This window comes from Lynx canadensis, chromosome E1, assembly GCF_007474595.2.
Source record: "Lynx canadensis isolate LIC74 chromosome E1, mLynCan4.pri.v2, whole genome shotgun sequence".
In the NCBI taxonomy this organism is placed as follows: domain Eukaryota; kingdom Metazoa; phylum Chordata; class Mammalia; order Carnivora; family Felidae; genus Lynx; species Lynx canadensis.
The window spans coordinates 3,096,116-3,109,288 of record NC_044316.2 but is presented as its reverse complement, the minus strand read 5'-3'; the positions used below and the strand labels follow the sequence as shown (position 1 = coordinate 3,109,288).

The window sequence follows — 13,173 nt, the reverse complement described above, 5'->3', positions numbered from 1 at the left end:
TGACTGGGGTCCGCTCGCAGAGGGGCACGGCGGGGGTGGGTTCCCCCCGGGGCGCTGGCGGCCGCCAGCTGAGCCCTTCTCGTGCTGGGCGATTTCGCAGGGGCGACGACGAGACGCTCCACAAGAACAACGCGCTCAAGGTGGTGCGTGAGCTGCAAGCCCAGATCGCCGAGCTGCAGGAGGACTTCGAATCGGAGAAGGCTTCGCGGAACAAGGCGGAGAAGCAGAAGCGGGACTTGAGTGAGGAGCTGGAGGCCCTGAAAACGGAGCTGGAGGACACCCTGGACACCACCGCGGCTCAGCAGGAACTTCGGTGAGTGGCGCACAGGCGGGCACCCCTGTGCATTTCTGGCAGAAATGCTTCGGGCGCGGTGGCCTCCCTGGGGACACGGGGCTTTTCCTTTCGTTGTTGTTCTCAGTATTTCTTTCCCTCCGGGAAGTAATGGCCAAGGAACAGGGACGGGCAATGATGGCCAAGGAACAGGGACGAGATAGCTGTGGTTAGAAACAAACCCGTGTCTGGTGGGGGAGGGGCGGCTGGCGGGGAAGGACCAGCAGACTGAGGTGTGCGGGCTGGGATGGGATCGGGAAAAGCCACACTCCGTGACGGACGTCTCCAGGGGCAGGTGCACAGAGAGTTGGGCGGAGGCTGGTACCAGACCCGGAAGCCTGGAGGGGCAGGTGGGTCAGACAGGATGGGCGGGACTGTGGGCGTGGTCAGCAGAGAAGGGAGGTTCACGTTTACCAAACGGAAAAGAAGGCAGGGCAGAGGCACGTGCCGTGTGACAGGCAAGGCCACAGCCAAGCGCAGGCGGGAAGAGTCAGGGGCATGTGGAAGCCTCGGGGAGGCGGCCCAGGGGAGGGGCTGACTGGGGGCTCCTGCCGGCAGGAGGAGTTGTGACCGCTGGGTTGTGACCTCCCAGACTGCTGCCCTGGCCTCTTCCCGCCCGTCTGTTTGCTCCTCAAGACTCCAGCTTCCCCGGGCGTGAGGGGCTGGTAGACGCGGCCAGCCGCGTGCAAACAGAGGCATGCACACATGCACCCACGTGTGCACACACGCCCCTCTGCCCGCTTCTCCGGGGTGTCCTCGCTCTGACGTGGCAGCTGAGCTAAGGCCTGGAATGAAACACGAAGGGCGGGAGGGGAGTCACCTGTGAAGACAGGTGTGGTCAGGGAGGTAGGGAAGGACCAGCATGTGTTCACCCGGCGGGGTGGGGGGTGGGGGGGATCTGGAAAGGGGGACGTCACCGGGTCTGCAGAGAAGGCCGCTCTGAGGGTGAGGTGGCTGTCAGATAGTGGGTGTCGGCGAGGGAGTGGTCGGTGATGGAGGAGCCTCGCGATGTGTCTGGGGCTTTGCCCATGAACACGTAAGACCACGGCAGGGACGACAGGTCACGTCCCCAGAGAGAGCCGAAGCCCATGTGAGCCAGGCCGGGCCAGGCCTCCTCCCCCTCTTCAGAACAGCCCTGCTGTCAGCAGGGTTAAGTCCCGGCCTTCCCAGTAGAAGGTCTGCTTTTAAAAATCTGGCAACGGGGGTGCCTGGGTGGCTCCGCCAGTTAAGCGTCCAACTTTGGCTAAAGTCATGGTTTCACGGTCCGGAGTTCAAGCCCCAAGTCAGGCTCTGTGCTGTCACAAAAGCTCAGAGCCTGGAGCCTGCTTCTGATTCTGTGTCTCCCTCTCTCTGCCCCTTCCCCGCTTGCACTGTCTCTCTCTCAAAAACCAACGTCAAAGAAAAATTCTTTTTTAATCTGGAAACCACTGAACTAGACCTTATTGAATTGTCAATTCTCAATTCTCAGCTGGTTTTTTGACCACGATAGAAAAAAAAGGCTCCGGTCCTTTTTTCCCACTCCCCTCTTGAAAATAAACAAGTCGATACACGCGCACGTTTATTAAAACCACGGACAGGCTCAAACGTAGCGCTCATGGGTGCCGTTTTGTGGAGACTTCCGGTTGCCCGCAGCTCCGGGGTCTTGGTGCTGGCGTGAGCCGCTCTGGCCAAGGACCCCCCTGCCTCCCCACCGGCTCCTCCCCGTGCGTGTTTCCCCGGGTCGGTGTGAAAGTAACCAAACTTGGCACAAACTCTCTGGAGGACTTCCCGTGAAAGACGAAAAACAGTTGGGTGGCTCAGCCTGGAGGGGGGGCCGTGCAAGACTCCTGGTTTCATGTAGGAATTCGTACCCGGAGGACCGTGCCCCGCTAGCGGGAGAAATGATGTTGCCGTGTGACGGCCGACACCACGGATCATTCACGAGGCCAAAGTGGCCGGATGCGGTGTCCGGCCTGGCTGGGCTGACGCTTACGTCCGGTGACCTCCCCCCTCTACCAAGTCCTTCCCCTGGAGGAGACTCAGGGACAGGCCCCCACCCACCGGGTCGAGCCCAGTGAGACCACAGAGAATCTTCTGATCCCTTCTGTCCGGCTGCCTGTGAGCACCGGTCAAGGGAGGAGAACGTGCCCCGAGTCAGCACCCGAGTCCCCGTCCTAACTGCTGATGCGCTCGAACCTCGGCGCGAGTTTGCCAGAGTTCTTCAGGCCGGTCGTAAAGCCCCAGCCACTCTGACCCCTGATGTCTGCAGCTTGTGCGGGGGTGGGATTTGCCGTGCTGGTTTCGGGCTTCATCAAGCTCTACGCTTCTGGTAAAGATGGCGCTGGGACGGACAGATCTGTGCAGTCTTCTTCCAGTTAGCGAGGTCACCACCCTACACCTGTTACAGCAAATGACAAAAACGCTGGAAAACCACGTAAAGATATTTAATATTAACATGATCTTCGTTCCCTAAATGCAGGTTAGAGCAGACCTCGATTTATCTCAGGATCCTAACTACAGCTATGTCACAGGGACGGGGAGAGTCCTGCCTCCGTCGGGATGCGCCGTCCTGTGATGCGGCCTCCCCCACCCTTAGCTCTGGAAAGCCACTTGGGGACCCACCTTTTCTAGCTGCAGTGAGACGTCCGCTGGGGTTGTGGCAGGCAGCTGGCCATCTGGCCTTAACCAGCTCCTGCCCCCCACCACCGTCTGGTGACCGTAGGGACGAGTACTGTGTCTGACCGTACGTCAAGCGGAGGAGTTGAGGGGAGCTGAACTCTCTCTGGAGGGATCCCCAGGGTCACAGCGGACACACGGCTTTCCGGGACCTACCAGACCAGATAGTTATCAAAGGAACTGAGGGGATATCTTTTGCGTGACGATGGCGACTCCCCAAACATAGTGAGGGCCGTTCTAGGCCAGGGCCTGTGCCCAGTACTTCGCCCGTGTGACCCTCACAGCCTCGTGAGGCCAGGGTTCGGTCGTGACCCTCGTGCTGGGGGTGCAGAAGCCGAGGTTGAGGGTTAACGTCGTGCGGGGTCGCGGAGTTGGGAAGCATCACACCGTGTCCGTCGCCTCGGGGGGAAACTGATGTCCTGCGTGAAACAAAACCACAGCTTCACTGTGTGCTTGATCGTGTTCTAAGTCGGTCCGTCGGTTAATTCTGAGCCGCTTTCTCTACGATGTGTCCGTCTAGCACCAAACGTGAACAAGAGGTGGCAGAGTTGAAGAAGGCTCTGGAGGAAGAGACCAGGAACCACGAAGCCCAAATCCAGGACATGCGACAGAGACACGCCACAGCCCTGGAGGAGCTCTCGGAGCAGCTGGAACAGGCCAAGAGGGTGAGAGGGGCAGGCGCGCGGGCCCGTGTCTTGCAGGAGATCGGCCATCGGGCGCACATCCGTCCAGTCGGTGCTGAGCCCAGCCTCGGCACAGCCGTGGGGGCTGACCGGCCGGCAGCTCGCTGCGTACCCGAGGGGTCACGGGCCCTTGACTTTTTGTTGTTTTTTTCAATAGCCGGGGGGACCCGGCGGCCGTCTCCAATCCCGTTCCTCCCAGGGCCGCCCTCCACCAGCGCCCCCCCCCCTCCCGATGGCCACGCTCAAAACCCTTGAGCGCTCTGTGCCTGTCCCCATCTGCGGCCAGCCGGTCCCCAGGCCCCGCGGCCATTTCACGTGTCCCTCACGCTCTCCTCCTTCCTCCCGCCTCTGGCAGTCTGAAGCCACCACACGCGGTGTCGCCCTCCTTTCGCCGCCATCCCCGTCCTGAGTCTCACACAGGCTTCCGTCCTGACAACACAGCAGCTCGTCCCCCCGCTGACCCCCGGGGCAGACGGGCGTCCTTCCCCATTCCTCCCCGTCGCCCTTCCTTCGTGCCTTCCGCTCCCGCTCCGGGGCCCCCTTCTGTCCTCCGCGGGTCCACACGTGCGCTCTCGGTATTAACGTTGACTGGACGTGCACATTTGCATGTGTCTGTCACCATGCTCAGTACGCCGCGTGCGTTGCCTTTAACCGTCACCACAACCTTTGTGCGGTAGACTCTCGACTGTCATTTCCGTTCAGAGGATGAGGAAACTGAGGCCGGCAGGGTCAGGAAACTAATCGAGGGTCACACAGCCAGAACGTGGAACGGCAGAGTGGAGCCGGGCACTCAGGCCCCAGAGCCCCCACGCGACCCCCAGCTGCACCACCTCAAAAGCCCATCCCCAGGCCCAGGCCCCCCACGAGGCGATCCCTGCAGCCGTGCGACCTGTTGTGGTCACCCCTGCGCTAACACCCCTGTGTTAGTCTTACCCCAGCAACAGGGGTCTCAGCTCCTCACTAAGAATAGTTTTCTCGACGGAACACGTTTTCTAGAAAGGATAACCCGAGTGGATGATTACATGACGGGACGTACCCCGAGTCGCCCCCACGCTGACCAGGATGAATTCCGTGGTGTACTGAGCCCCCACACGTCTGGCTCCCCTACCCTGGGCAGGGAGTCCAGGGCGTTTCCTCCATAGAGATCTCCGTGCTCAGGGGAGAGCGGAGGTTCTCATTCGCTCACTCCGATGCTGAGTGCAGCCCGGGTGTCAGGCACCATTCTGCTGATACGAAAAGCAGCGCCTTGTGTGGAGTGTTCTAAAAACGCTGGCAAACTTCTCTTCCCTCCCCGCCTAGTTCAAGGCAAATCTGGAGAAGAACAAGCAGGGCCTGGAGACCGACAACAAAGAGCTGGCGTGTGAGGTCAAGGTGCTGCAGCAGGTCAAGGCCGAGTCTGAGCACAAGAGGAAGAAACTGGACGCGCAGGTGCAGGAGCTCCACGCCAAGGTCTCGGAAGGAGACAGACTCCGGGTGGAGCTGGCCGAGAAAGCGAACAAGTTACAGGTGAGCCCGGAAGACCCAACTCGGGACGCCCCCGCGGCGGCCTGTCCGCGGCCGTCGAGCCCCTTGGGGACCGCTGCCGTCCAGGGCGCGTGGTGTGTTTAAGTTCAGTCCTACTAGGTGTCTCAGGGACGGACAGCACGAATTGGCCTTAACTGTAGTAAATCCCACACTGAACAGTGGGTATAGCTTTGGGCTTTAAACACAACTTCAGCTGCTCCATTAGACCAGTCAGTAAGACAAGTGGGGCAGTGGGCGCAGAAACGGGTGCCTAGTGTTGGTGCTAACTTGCGAAAACTGGATTTTTTATACACTGCTGGTCCAAGTATAAATTGAGACAACGTTTTCTAAAGAACAGGTCAGCAGTTTTGGGGTCACAGGCCTTAAAAATATGAATACCCTGGGGCGCCTGGCTGGCTCAGTGGGTAGAGTGTGGGACTCCTGATGTCAGGGTTGTGAGTTCAAGCCCCACACTGGGTGTAGAGATGACTTAAAAGTAAAATCTTGGGAGTGCCTGGCTGGCTCAGTCAGTTAGGCGTCTGGCTGTTGGTTTCGGCTCAGGTCGTGATCTCATGGTTTGTGAGTTTGATCTCATGGTTTGTGAGCCCCTCTTTAGGCTCTACGCTGATGGTGCAGAGCCTCTCCCTCCCTCCCCCACTTGTTCTCTCTCTCCCTCTCCCCCACCCCCACACGCTCTCTCAAATACTTACAAAATTAAAATCCTGGAAAAGAAAAGACAGTTCGTATACATACGAAAGACAAAGACACGTGTACGTATAGGATACCCTACGGTCCAATAAAGTGATGTCTAGTAACGTAACCCAGGGAGGTAAGGGTCACACACAGACTCTGCTTCTGAGAATGCTCGTTGCAGAAATATGTACGAAAGAGCGTAATTGGAATAACTTTCATGTCCGAGTGTGGACTCCTACGCCACCAATAAAGACGAGACGATAGAACAATGTCTGTGGGTGAGAAAAGACGCACGTTCCGTGGTGCTGCACTAGAAACGGCTTCCAGAGCCGAGCTATGCCAGACGCCCGAGACCACCGGGCGGACTCCCAGGACTCCGCACGGGGGCCTGCCCACGGCCATATTTGTCACAGTGAAAGGATACAGAGCGAATCAGTAAAGGGAAAAGGCGGGAGGCCCTGAGGAAACCAGGTGCGAGCTCCCAGCAGACCCCCTTGGGGGCAGGGAGCTGGGCCGGCACGTGGGCCGTCCTTTCCACGCGGAAGCTCGCGGAGCCTCGGGGCCCAGCGGTTTGGTTGGGGGCTGGTCCCGACGGCCCCACTGCCTGACTCCCAGAAGGAAGGCACGCGTTCGGCATACAGCACGGTGTTTACACAAGCCGCTTTGTGCAAACGGCACGGGGAGCCGTTCTATTTTAGGGAATGGTAGGCGCTCTCGCGAAATCCAGCCGAGGGCCTTTCTAAGGGGAGCGGTCTCGGGCCTCCCCTGTTAACTCTTGCCTGTCCGGGGAGGTGTTCTCCAGAGAGAGGCCGTTACACAGTGTTACTAACGTCATCATACGTTACCGTCCGGGTGGCAAGGAGGCGAGGCAACTGACCCTCGTGGGCGCCTGTGGACGCTCCCTCCTTCCGTCCTTACGTCACCCCCTGGGCGCGTCGGGCTGATGAGGAACATGAAGCTAAAGTGAGGAGCTGGCGGCCCTCTGGCCGCTCCCCTGCAGGTGACGGAGTCCGAGCTGAAGGCTGGAGGTCTGTCTCTGGTGAGTCCAGAGCCTTCCGCCACCACACTGTCGCCAAGACTGTTGGCACGTGCCCTCTCCAGAGGATGTTGCTAAAACGAGTAAAAACAGGAATGTCGTTGGCTTGCCTTACGCGTACGGAGACGCTCTCTGCGCACCTTCCCTTCGCTAATGCGACCGAGGGTCAAACCGGAGTGAAGGGCCACCTGTCGTCCCTACCCTTCTCCCCACTACCTGCTCCGCTCACAAAGAATTACAAAAGGTCTCCTACCGTGGGGATTTGGTGGGGGAGGAGCAGGTTAGAGCCGTCACGAAGGAGGAAAAGGCAGCAATGTTTTTACCACGTCGTTCATGAAATCTGGCCTTAAGACTATAGCTAAATATTCCTGATAAATCTGTACCACCAGATTTTTAAGCTTAAAAAGAACTTTAGATGGGGTACGAGAACTTACACTCCTCTAAATCCCTGTAACTCTAGAAGACTAGGAATTTACTTGCACTCCTAACACAGGGTTAATGCATCTCAGTGTGAAAAAGGATTAAATAACAGTGCCTGCTGATCTGGGAGCCTCTTCACATAGCAGAGGAGCCACAGAGAGAATTTAGTGCAGTCTCTGTTTCTTCATGATAAAAAACAAGACGGTGAGCAGGAATGCGGAGAACCGCGCTCCGTGCACGGGCTCTGCCGTTACATTCCTCCCTGTCCTTCCAGCAGGGACTCTGACGTTGTCTGCGGCAGCTGGCACGGTGCCTGCCTCTGTGGGCACTGTTGGGAGGCAACGCCTGTGATGGAAGTCCTCCTTGGGTTTGGGGGTTTCAGGATCCCTCCTCCTCCCCCGGAAACACTGCTGTATTTGTGTGCGTTGAAGAGTGGTGAGGCCGGACCTTTCTGTCTGCTTCCTGTCGCATCACACTGAATCTTGTATTCCTTCCTCCTTGCAGAATGAATTGGATAATGTCTCCACGCTTCTGGAAGAAGCCGAGAAGAAGGGTATTAAATTTGCCAAGGACGCAGCCAGTCTGGAATCTCAACTACAGGACACACAGGTATTCTGGGGGGTGAAGGCCCTTGGTCACAGCTCCGCCGGTTCTGTAATCTACAAGTCCGTGGAACAGGCCAGCCCCACAATTGCTTTCTTACCATCTCTGATTCTGTGCTCAACTTTTATTTGAAACCATCTTGCATCCTAACGGGCCTTGACGCTCAGGAAGTCTCTGAGGCTCAGTTATCTGGACGCAGAGCCCTCAGCGTCTGGCAGGCTTGTGGGCACCAGCGGGCACCGCCTGGAACATGGTTCACTGAGCAGCGGTCCTACTGCGCACACAAGTATAGCCGGCTGTTTTAAAGAAGATTTTTTTTTTGTGGTTGAAATTACGTTACACTGACCTAATAGTCCATTTCGTAAAAAGGTAGGTTGAGGCCTTCTTATCGAAACATGTTAGGGATGTCTTCACGTCAGACAGAAGTTAGGATGACAACTTTGATATGAAAATAACACAGCACTTTCTTCTTGGGAGTTTTACATCTTCTTTTTATTAAATGTGCTAACTTTATAAGAACGTTGATTTGCTAGGTGCTGGGGATACAGGGGTAAACATCTCTTGGAGCTTACACTATGACAGGGCACATCCTGGTCAGTGAGACTGTGGGAGACCAGGGGCGGGTCACGGGAATCAGTCTGGCAGGAAGTTTGTAAAGGACAGACAGCTGACGGGTTGCCCGATACTGCAGGTAAGCATAATGAGAAAGTGCCTCAACTACGGGACAGAGGAGTGGGGAGAAAGGTCTGCCAGAAGTACGGAGATGCTGGAGACGGAGGCGTCTCGGGCCACTCAGCTCCTGGCCTGGGTGCCTGCGGTGAACGGCGCTGCTGTTCCTCAAGGACAAGTTGAAAGCAGTATTTTGGGGGTGCCTGGGTGGTTCAGTTAAGTGCCTGACTCTTGATTTTGGCTCAGGTCGTGATCTTGCAGTTCATGAATTTGAGCCCCACGTAGGCGCCTGCCTGGGATTCTCTCTCCCTCTGCCCACCCCCCGCCCCAGTCGCTCACTGTCTCTCTCAAAACAAATAAACATTTAAAACAAGATTTTTAAAAAGCAGTGTTTCTGTTAAGATCGTCCATAAAATGATCAGGCGTGTTTTTAAATCGTTTGTTTCTTAAGATCACGGGGTAGTTGTGACCCACTGAGGCGCTGTGTTTTTTGTGCCGTGAGTTTGTTTTTAAGAAAGGTGTTTCTGTTCAGTGATCGATGTAACTCCGGTATCGACCTCTTGTGAAATAAACAGGAGCTTCTTCAGGAGGAGACGCGCCAAAAGCTGAACCTGAGCAGTCGCATCCGGCAGCTGGAGGAGGAGAAGAACGGCCTCCAGGAGCAGCAGGAGGAGGAAGAGGAGGCCAGGAAGAGCCTGGAGAAACAAGTGCTGGCCCTGCAGTCTCAGGTGCGCGTGTGCCCGCGGACGCCGCGGGGGCCTGGACGTGTGCGCTTAGCGACTGACGTCCTCTCCGCTTGGGACAGTTAACTAGGTCGTACGAAACTAAGCCCCGTAAGCGTGTTCTCTGACCCAGCCAAGTGCCGGTACTCCGGTGAGGGTGGGGGAAGCCTCGACAGTGACCTCGGACTGGGTCCGCTGTGCAAGGACGCAGACCAGCCATCCTCTTAACGACGAGGAGCTAAGACATCGTTACAGTCTGAGCCTCGCGTGCTCGCAGTCACGTATTGATTTATACGTCTTTTCTCCAAATACGGAAAACGAGCTTTCTCTGTTCCTCACCTGTAAAAGTCACTGGGGTTGTTTAACGTGGGTCTCTCTTCCCGTACAACCAGCTGACAGATACCAAGAAGAAAGTAGACGATGACTTAGGAACAATTGAAAGTTTGGAAGAAGCCAGAAAGAAGCTCCTGAAGGACGCGGAGGCGCTGGGCCAGCGCCTGGAGGAGAAGGCTTCGGCCTACGACAAGCTGGAGAAGACCAAAAACCGCCTGCAGCAGGAGCTCGACGACCTGACGGTGGACCTGGACCAACAGCGCCAGATCGCCTCCAACTTGGAGAAGAAGCAGAAGAAGTTCGACCAGGTGGGCCCTGCGTCCCTGCGTCCCAGGGCCAGTGCCACACGCTGCCGCCTCCTGGCAGACGCTCTTGCTGTCGTGGTTTAAAATAATCTTCGTGTTTATACGTATTTGTAGGTAATTGGAAAGGGAGAAAAGCAGAAAGAAATAGCACCCATGAACCACAGTAGGGGGCTCAGCAGGAAGTCAGACACACAGTGAATGAGAAGCGTGTTTGTCGCTTTCGCGTTGTTTCTAACGTGTCCCGACACCGTTCCGTGCAGCTGTTAGCAGAAGAGAAGAACATCTCTGCTCGCTACGCAGAGGAGCGAGACCGCGCGGAGGCAGAGGCCAGGGAGAAGGAAACCAAAGCCCTGTCCCTGGCGCGGGCCCTCGAGGAGGCCCTGGAGGCCAAGGAGGAGTACGAGAGGCAGAACAAGCAGCTTCGAGCGGACATGGAAGACCTGATGAGCTCCAAGGACGACGTGGGGAAGAATGTGAGTATCCCAGGGACCCGGCCCCCTGCGGGGGAGGATCTGGGAAGGCGTCTCCCGACAGCGCAGGAGCATGGCGGCGTCCTGGCCTGCGCACGGATGGGGACTGAGGTCTCCCGGGACAAGCTGTCGGACCCTGCGGTCTGTGCTCGGTTCTCGGTGCCTGAGCCACGAGTTCTCGTGGCGGCCCTGACCGATGGTGACGCTTGGTTTATTCCTGTCACCTTCACGTCCCCCCCCCCCCCCCCGCCCTACGTCCTGGCAGGAATGTCACTGTTCCCGAGTCACAGGGAGTTCCCAAGCACAGGTACCACGAGGTCCCCCCGGGCCAAGGACAGCGGCCCCTGTCCTTCCTGGCCCGGGCCTTCCCAGCTGAGACTCTTGGTTTTCCCTGAAGGCTTCAAGTGCTTTGGGGGCTCGTTGACAGTCTGGAAGTTTCTGTGATGCTGTTCTTTACTGCATACACGCTCTACAAGAGCCGGGGTGATGTTTATTTGTCCCACACCCCTCAGGTGTATGAGGTGTGGAGGATTGTGAGGCCGGGCTGGGGCCGGAAGCAGTGCGTTCTCCCCAGGAGGAGCCACTTAACCTCCTGATCTGTATCATCTGCCAGACAGTGTTGCACTTGCCCTGTCTCAGGAAGCTGAGACATAGGGGCTCTCTGGCCACATCATAAAGGAGGGAAGACTCTCCTCCCTTCCTGTTGGGTCTCCTACAGCCCGGTGCCCGGAGGGTCAGCCCCACGGACAAGAGGCTGCCTAGACTAGAAGTGGCCATGATGGCATAGTCGTACATAGACGACTCCACAATGACTTTGTTTTTTTCTTTTCTTTTTTTCTTTTTTAATTAAGTAACCTTCTGTGCCCAATGTGGGGTTCAAACTCACAACTCCACAATCAAGAGGTTCACGCTCCACCGACTAAGCCAGCCAGGCACCCAGCTTTCTCGTTCCTTTTAGTTTTCACTAGAATAATGGACATGTTCATTCCACCGACCTCACTTTGGTGCCTAAGCAGCAGCAGGGGCTGCGGGGCCTCCCCTGCCACGTCTCCTGCTGCCCCTGGGAGAGGCGGCATGGCCGCCTGAGAGGTGTCTCGGGGACGGATCAGAGGGGACGCGGGGCAGACGCGCTCCGCACCGAGAACTAGGTGGGGGTGTGTGGTGGCGAAGGTCGGGCCACTTCTCACGCGTCCCCCGCTCCACAGGCCTGACACACCTAAGTAGTTACAAGTTCCCACGTACATCTGCAGCACAGGTGAGGTTTTCACAGCAAGACGGGATCTCCCACAGCACCTTTCATGCGCAGACAGCAGGCAGATGGCCAGTCCACAGACGGGCTCCTCGGACACCGTGCTCTGCTCATCGTTCTTTGGCTTTTAAATACGTCTCCACTTCAAGGTCACCGGAGAAGACCTTACTGATGATAGAGCACGAGTGATCCATCAGGAGCTCCGTGCTGCCGTCTGAATAGCGTGCCCCAAAACGGGGGACAGCAGGGCCGTAGCAGGAGCGGGGCCAGGAAGCTGGCCCAGGAGGGACCAGAGCGGCCTTCGTGCCCTGCGGGGGCCTGTAACCGATGAGAACACAGACCACTGTCCTTGTCCGTGCCTCTGCCAAGGCTCAGCCCTGTGCCGCTGCCTCCTGTGGTTTAGGTGCACGAACTTGAGAAGTCCAAACGGGCGCTAGAGCAGCAGGTGGAGGAGATGAGGACCCAGCTGGAGGAGCTGGAAGATGAACTTCAGGCCACGGAGGACGCCAAGCTTCGCCTAGAGGTCAACATGCAGGCCATGAAGGCCCAGTTTGAGAGGGACCTGCAGACCAGAGATGAACAGAACGAGGAGAAGAAGCGGCTGCTGGTTAAACAGGTAAGCGGAAGGACGCAGGGCCCCCGGGGTCGAGCCTGTCTGGTCTCCGGGTCCGGTTGTGGGTCCATATGCTGCTGGTTCGTGTCGGCGCACGTCAGCTGGAGCTAAATCCATTTATGTCCTCGTTTGATTAGCTTATTCTCTGAAATCTAATGTAATTATTTTTGGTTTCCTGTTTCTCAGACAACAGCACTGCTGTTGACAAACCAGGAGATTTACCGATGACTCAATAGGCCTCGTGTGGTGGGATGTCCAAGAACATGTGGTTGGGTGCAAATTCCGTGACTGTCAAAACGTGCGGGCGAAGGAAGGAACCCGGACGCCCCTTGCAAGGGGAAGTTCGCCTCACATCCCTTGTTGGGAAAAGGAAAACCGGATGCTTACATTTTTTGGTTTTAAAAAGTTGCTGGGCATTTAGAATTTTGTATCGTTTTCCGAACATATGTAAAACTTCTAATTTTAAACGTTTAGTTTAAAATCTAATTGTGGATATTTTGACAGTCCCTTGGAGTTCGTGGTATCGGGTCTTGGATCTGGAATACATTGGTCTTACTTTGTTATTTTCACTGCACCGGCATTTAGCACACTAGTCACTTCTTGCCAGATAGTCACCTCCTACTTGGTGACTTCAAAGAGCATGTATTTTGCTCCCAGTTTCTGTGGGTCAGTAATTCTGAACCGACGGGGCCGGGTGCATCATCCGAATCCGAAGGCCAGGCCTGGGCTCGGGGACCCACGTCCGAGCTGGCTCCCCTCGGGTATTGGGGCCTGAGACCTCGGCACCTGGCCGCCTGGGCGTCCCCGGATGAAACCACCCCAAGAAAATGTCTCCTGGCTTTCCACTGTGTCATGCCACCTCGGCCGGGAGCTGGAGATTGGAGGGGA

At 56.9% G+C, this 13,173-nt stretch overlaps 2 protein-coding genes and 1 long non-coding RNA gene across 10 annotated transcripts in view; 1 reads left to right on the top strand and 2 right to left on the bottom strand.

Annotated features, from left to right (window-relative positions):
* The window catches only part of MYH10 (myosin heavy chain 10), a 132,512-nt gene that overhangs the window by 106,519 nt on the left and 12,820 nt on the right, over window positions 1–13,173 (top strand). For all 6 annotated transcript variants that reach the window (XM_030295421.1, XM_030295422.1, XM_030295420.1 and 3 more), the window contains 8 exons: window positions 101–313; window positions 3,507–3,651; window positions 4,969–5,175; window positions 7,826–7,930; window positions 9,169–9,321; window positions 9,708–9,956; window positions 10,214–10,426; window positions 12,076–12,288. In XM_030295421.1, coding sequence (XP_030151281.1) covers window positions 101–313; window positions 3,507–3,651; window positions 4,969–5,175; window positions 7,826–7,930; window positions 9,169–9,321; window positions 9,708–9,956; window positions 10,214–10,426; window positions 12,076–12,288 — 1,498 coding nt within the window. The remainder of the gene's footprint in view (window positions 1–100; window positions 314–3,506; window positions 3,652–4,968; window positions 5,176–7,825; window positions 7,931–9,168; window positions 9,322–9,707; window positions 9,957–10,213; window positions 10,427–12,075; window positions 12,289–13,173) is intronic.
* On the bottom strand, window positions 1,878–3,510 carry LOC116738442. The gene is made up of 2 exons (XR_004344396.1): window positions 2,933–3,510; window positions 1,878–2,708 (listed from the first exon to the last, which is right to left on the bottom strand). It is a non-coding gene; the product is annotated as an uncharacterized LOC116738442 (long non-coding RNA).
* NDEL1 (nudE neurodevelopment protein 1 like 1) overlaps window positions 6,610–13,173 on the bottom strand; it is a 74,550-nt gene continuing 67,986 nt past the window's right edge. For 2 of the 3 annotated variants that reach the window (XM_032595698.1, XM_032595699.1), the window contains exon 10: window positions 6,611–6,975. In XM_032595698.1, the coding sequence (XP_032451589.1) occupies window positions 6,780–6,975 (196 nt within the window). In that variant the 3' untranslated portion in view covers window positions 6,611–6,779. Of the gene's footprint in view, window positions 6,976–13,173 lie in introns of all 3 variants that reach the window. The other variant, XM_032595700.1, reaches the window with a different exon arrangement.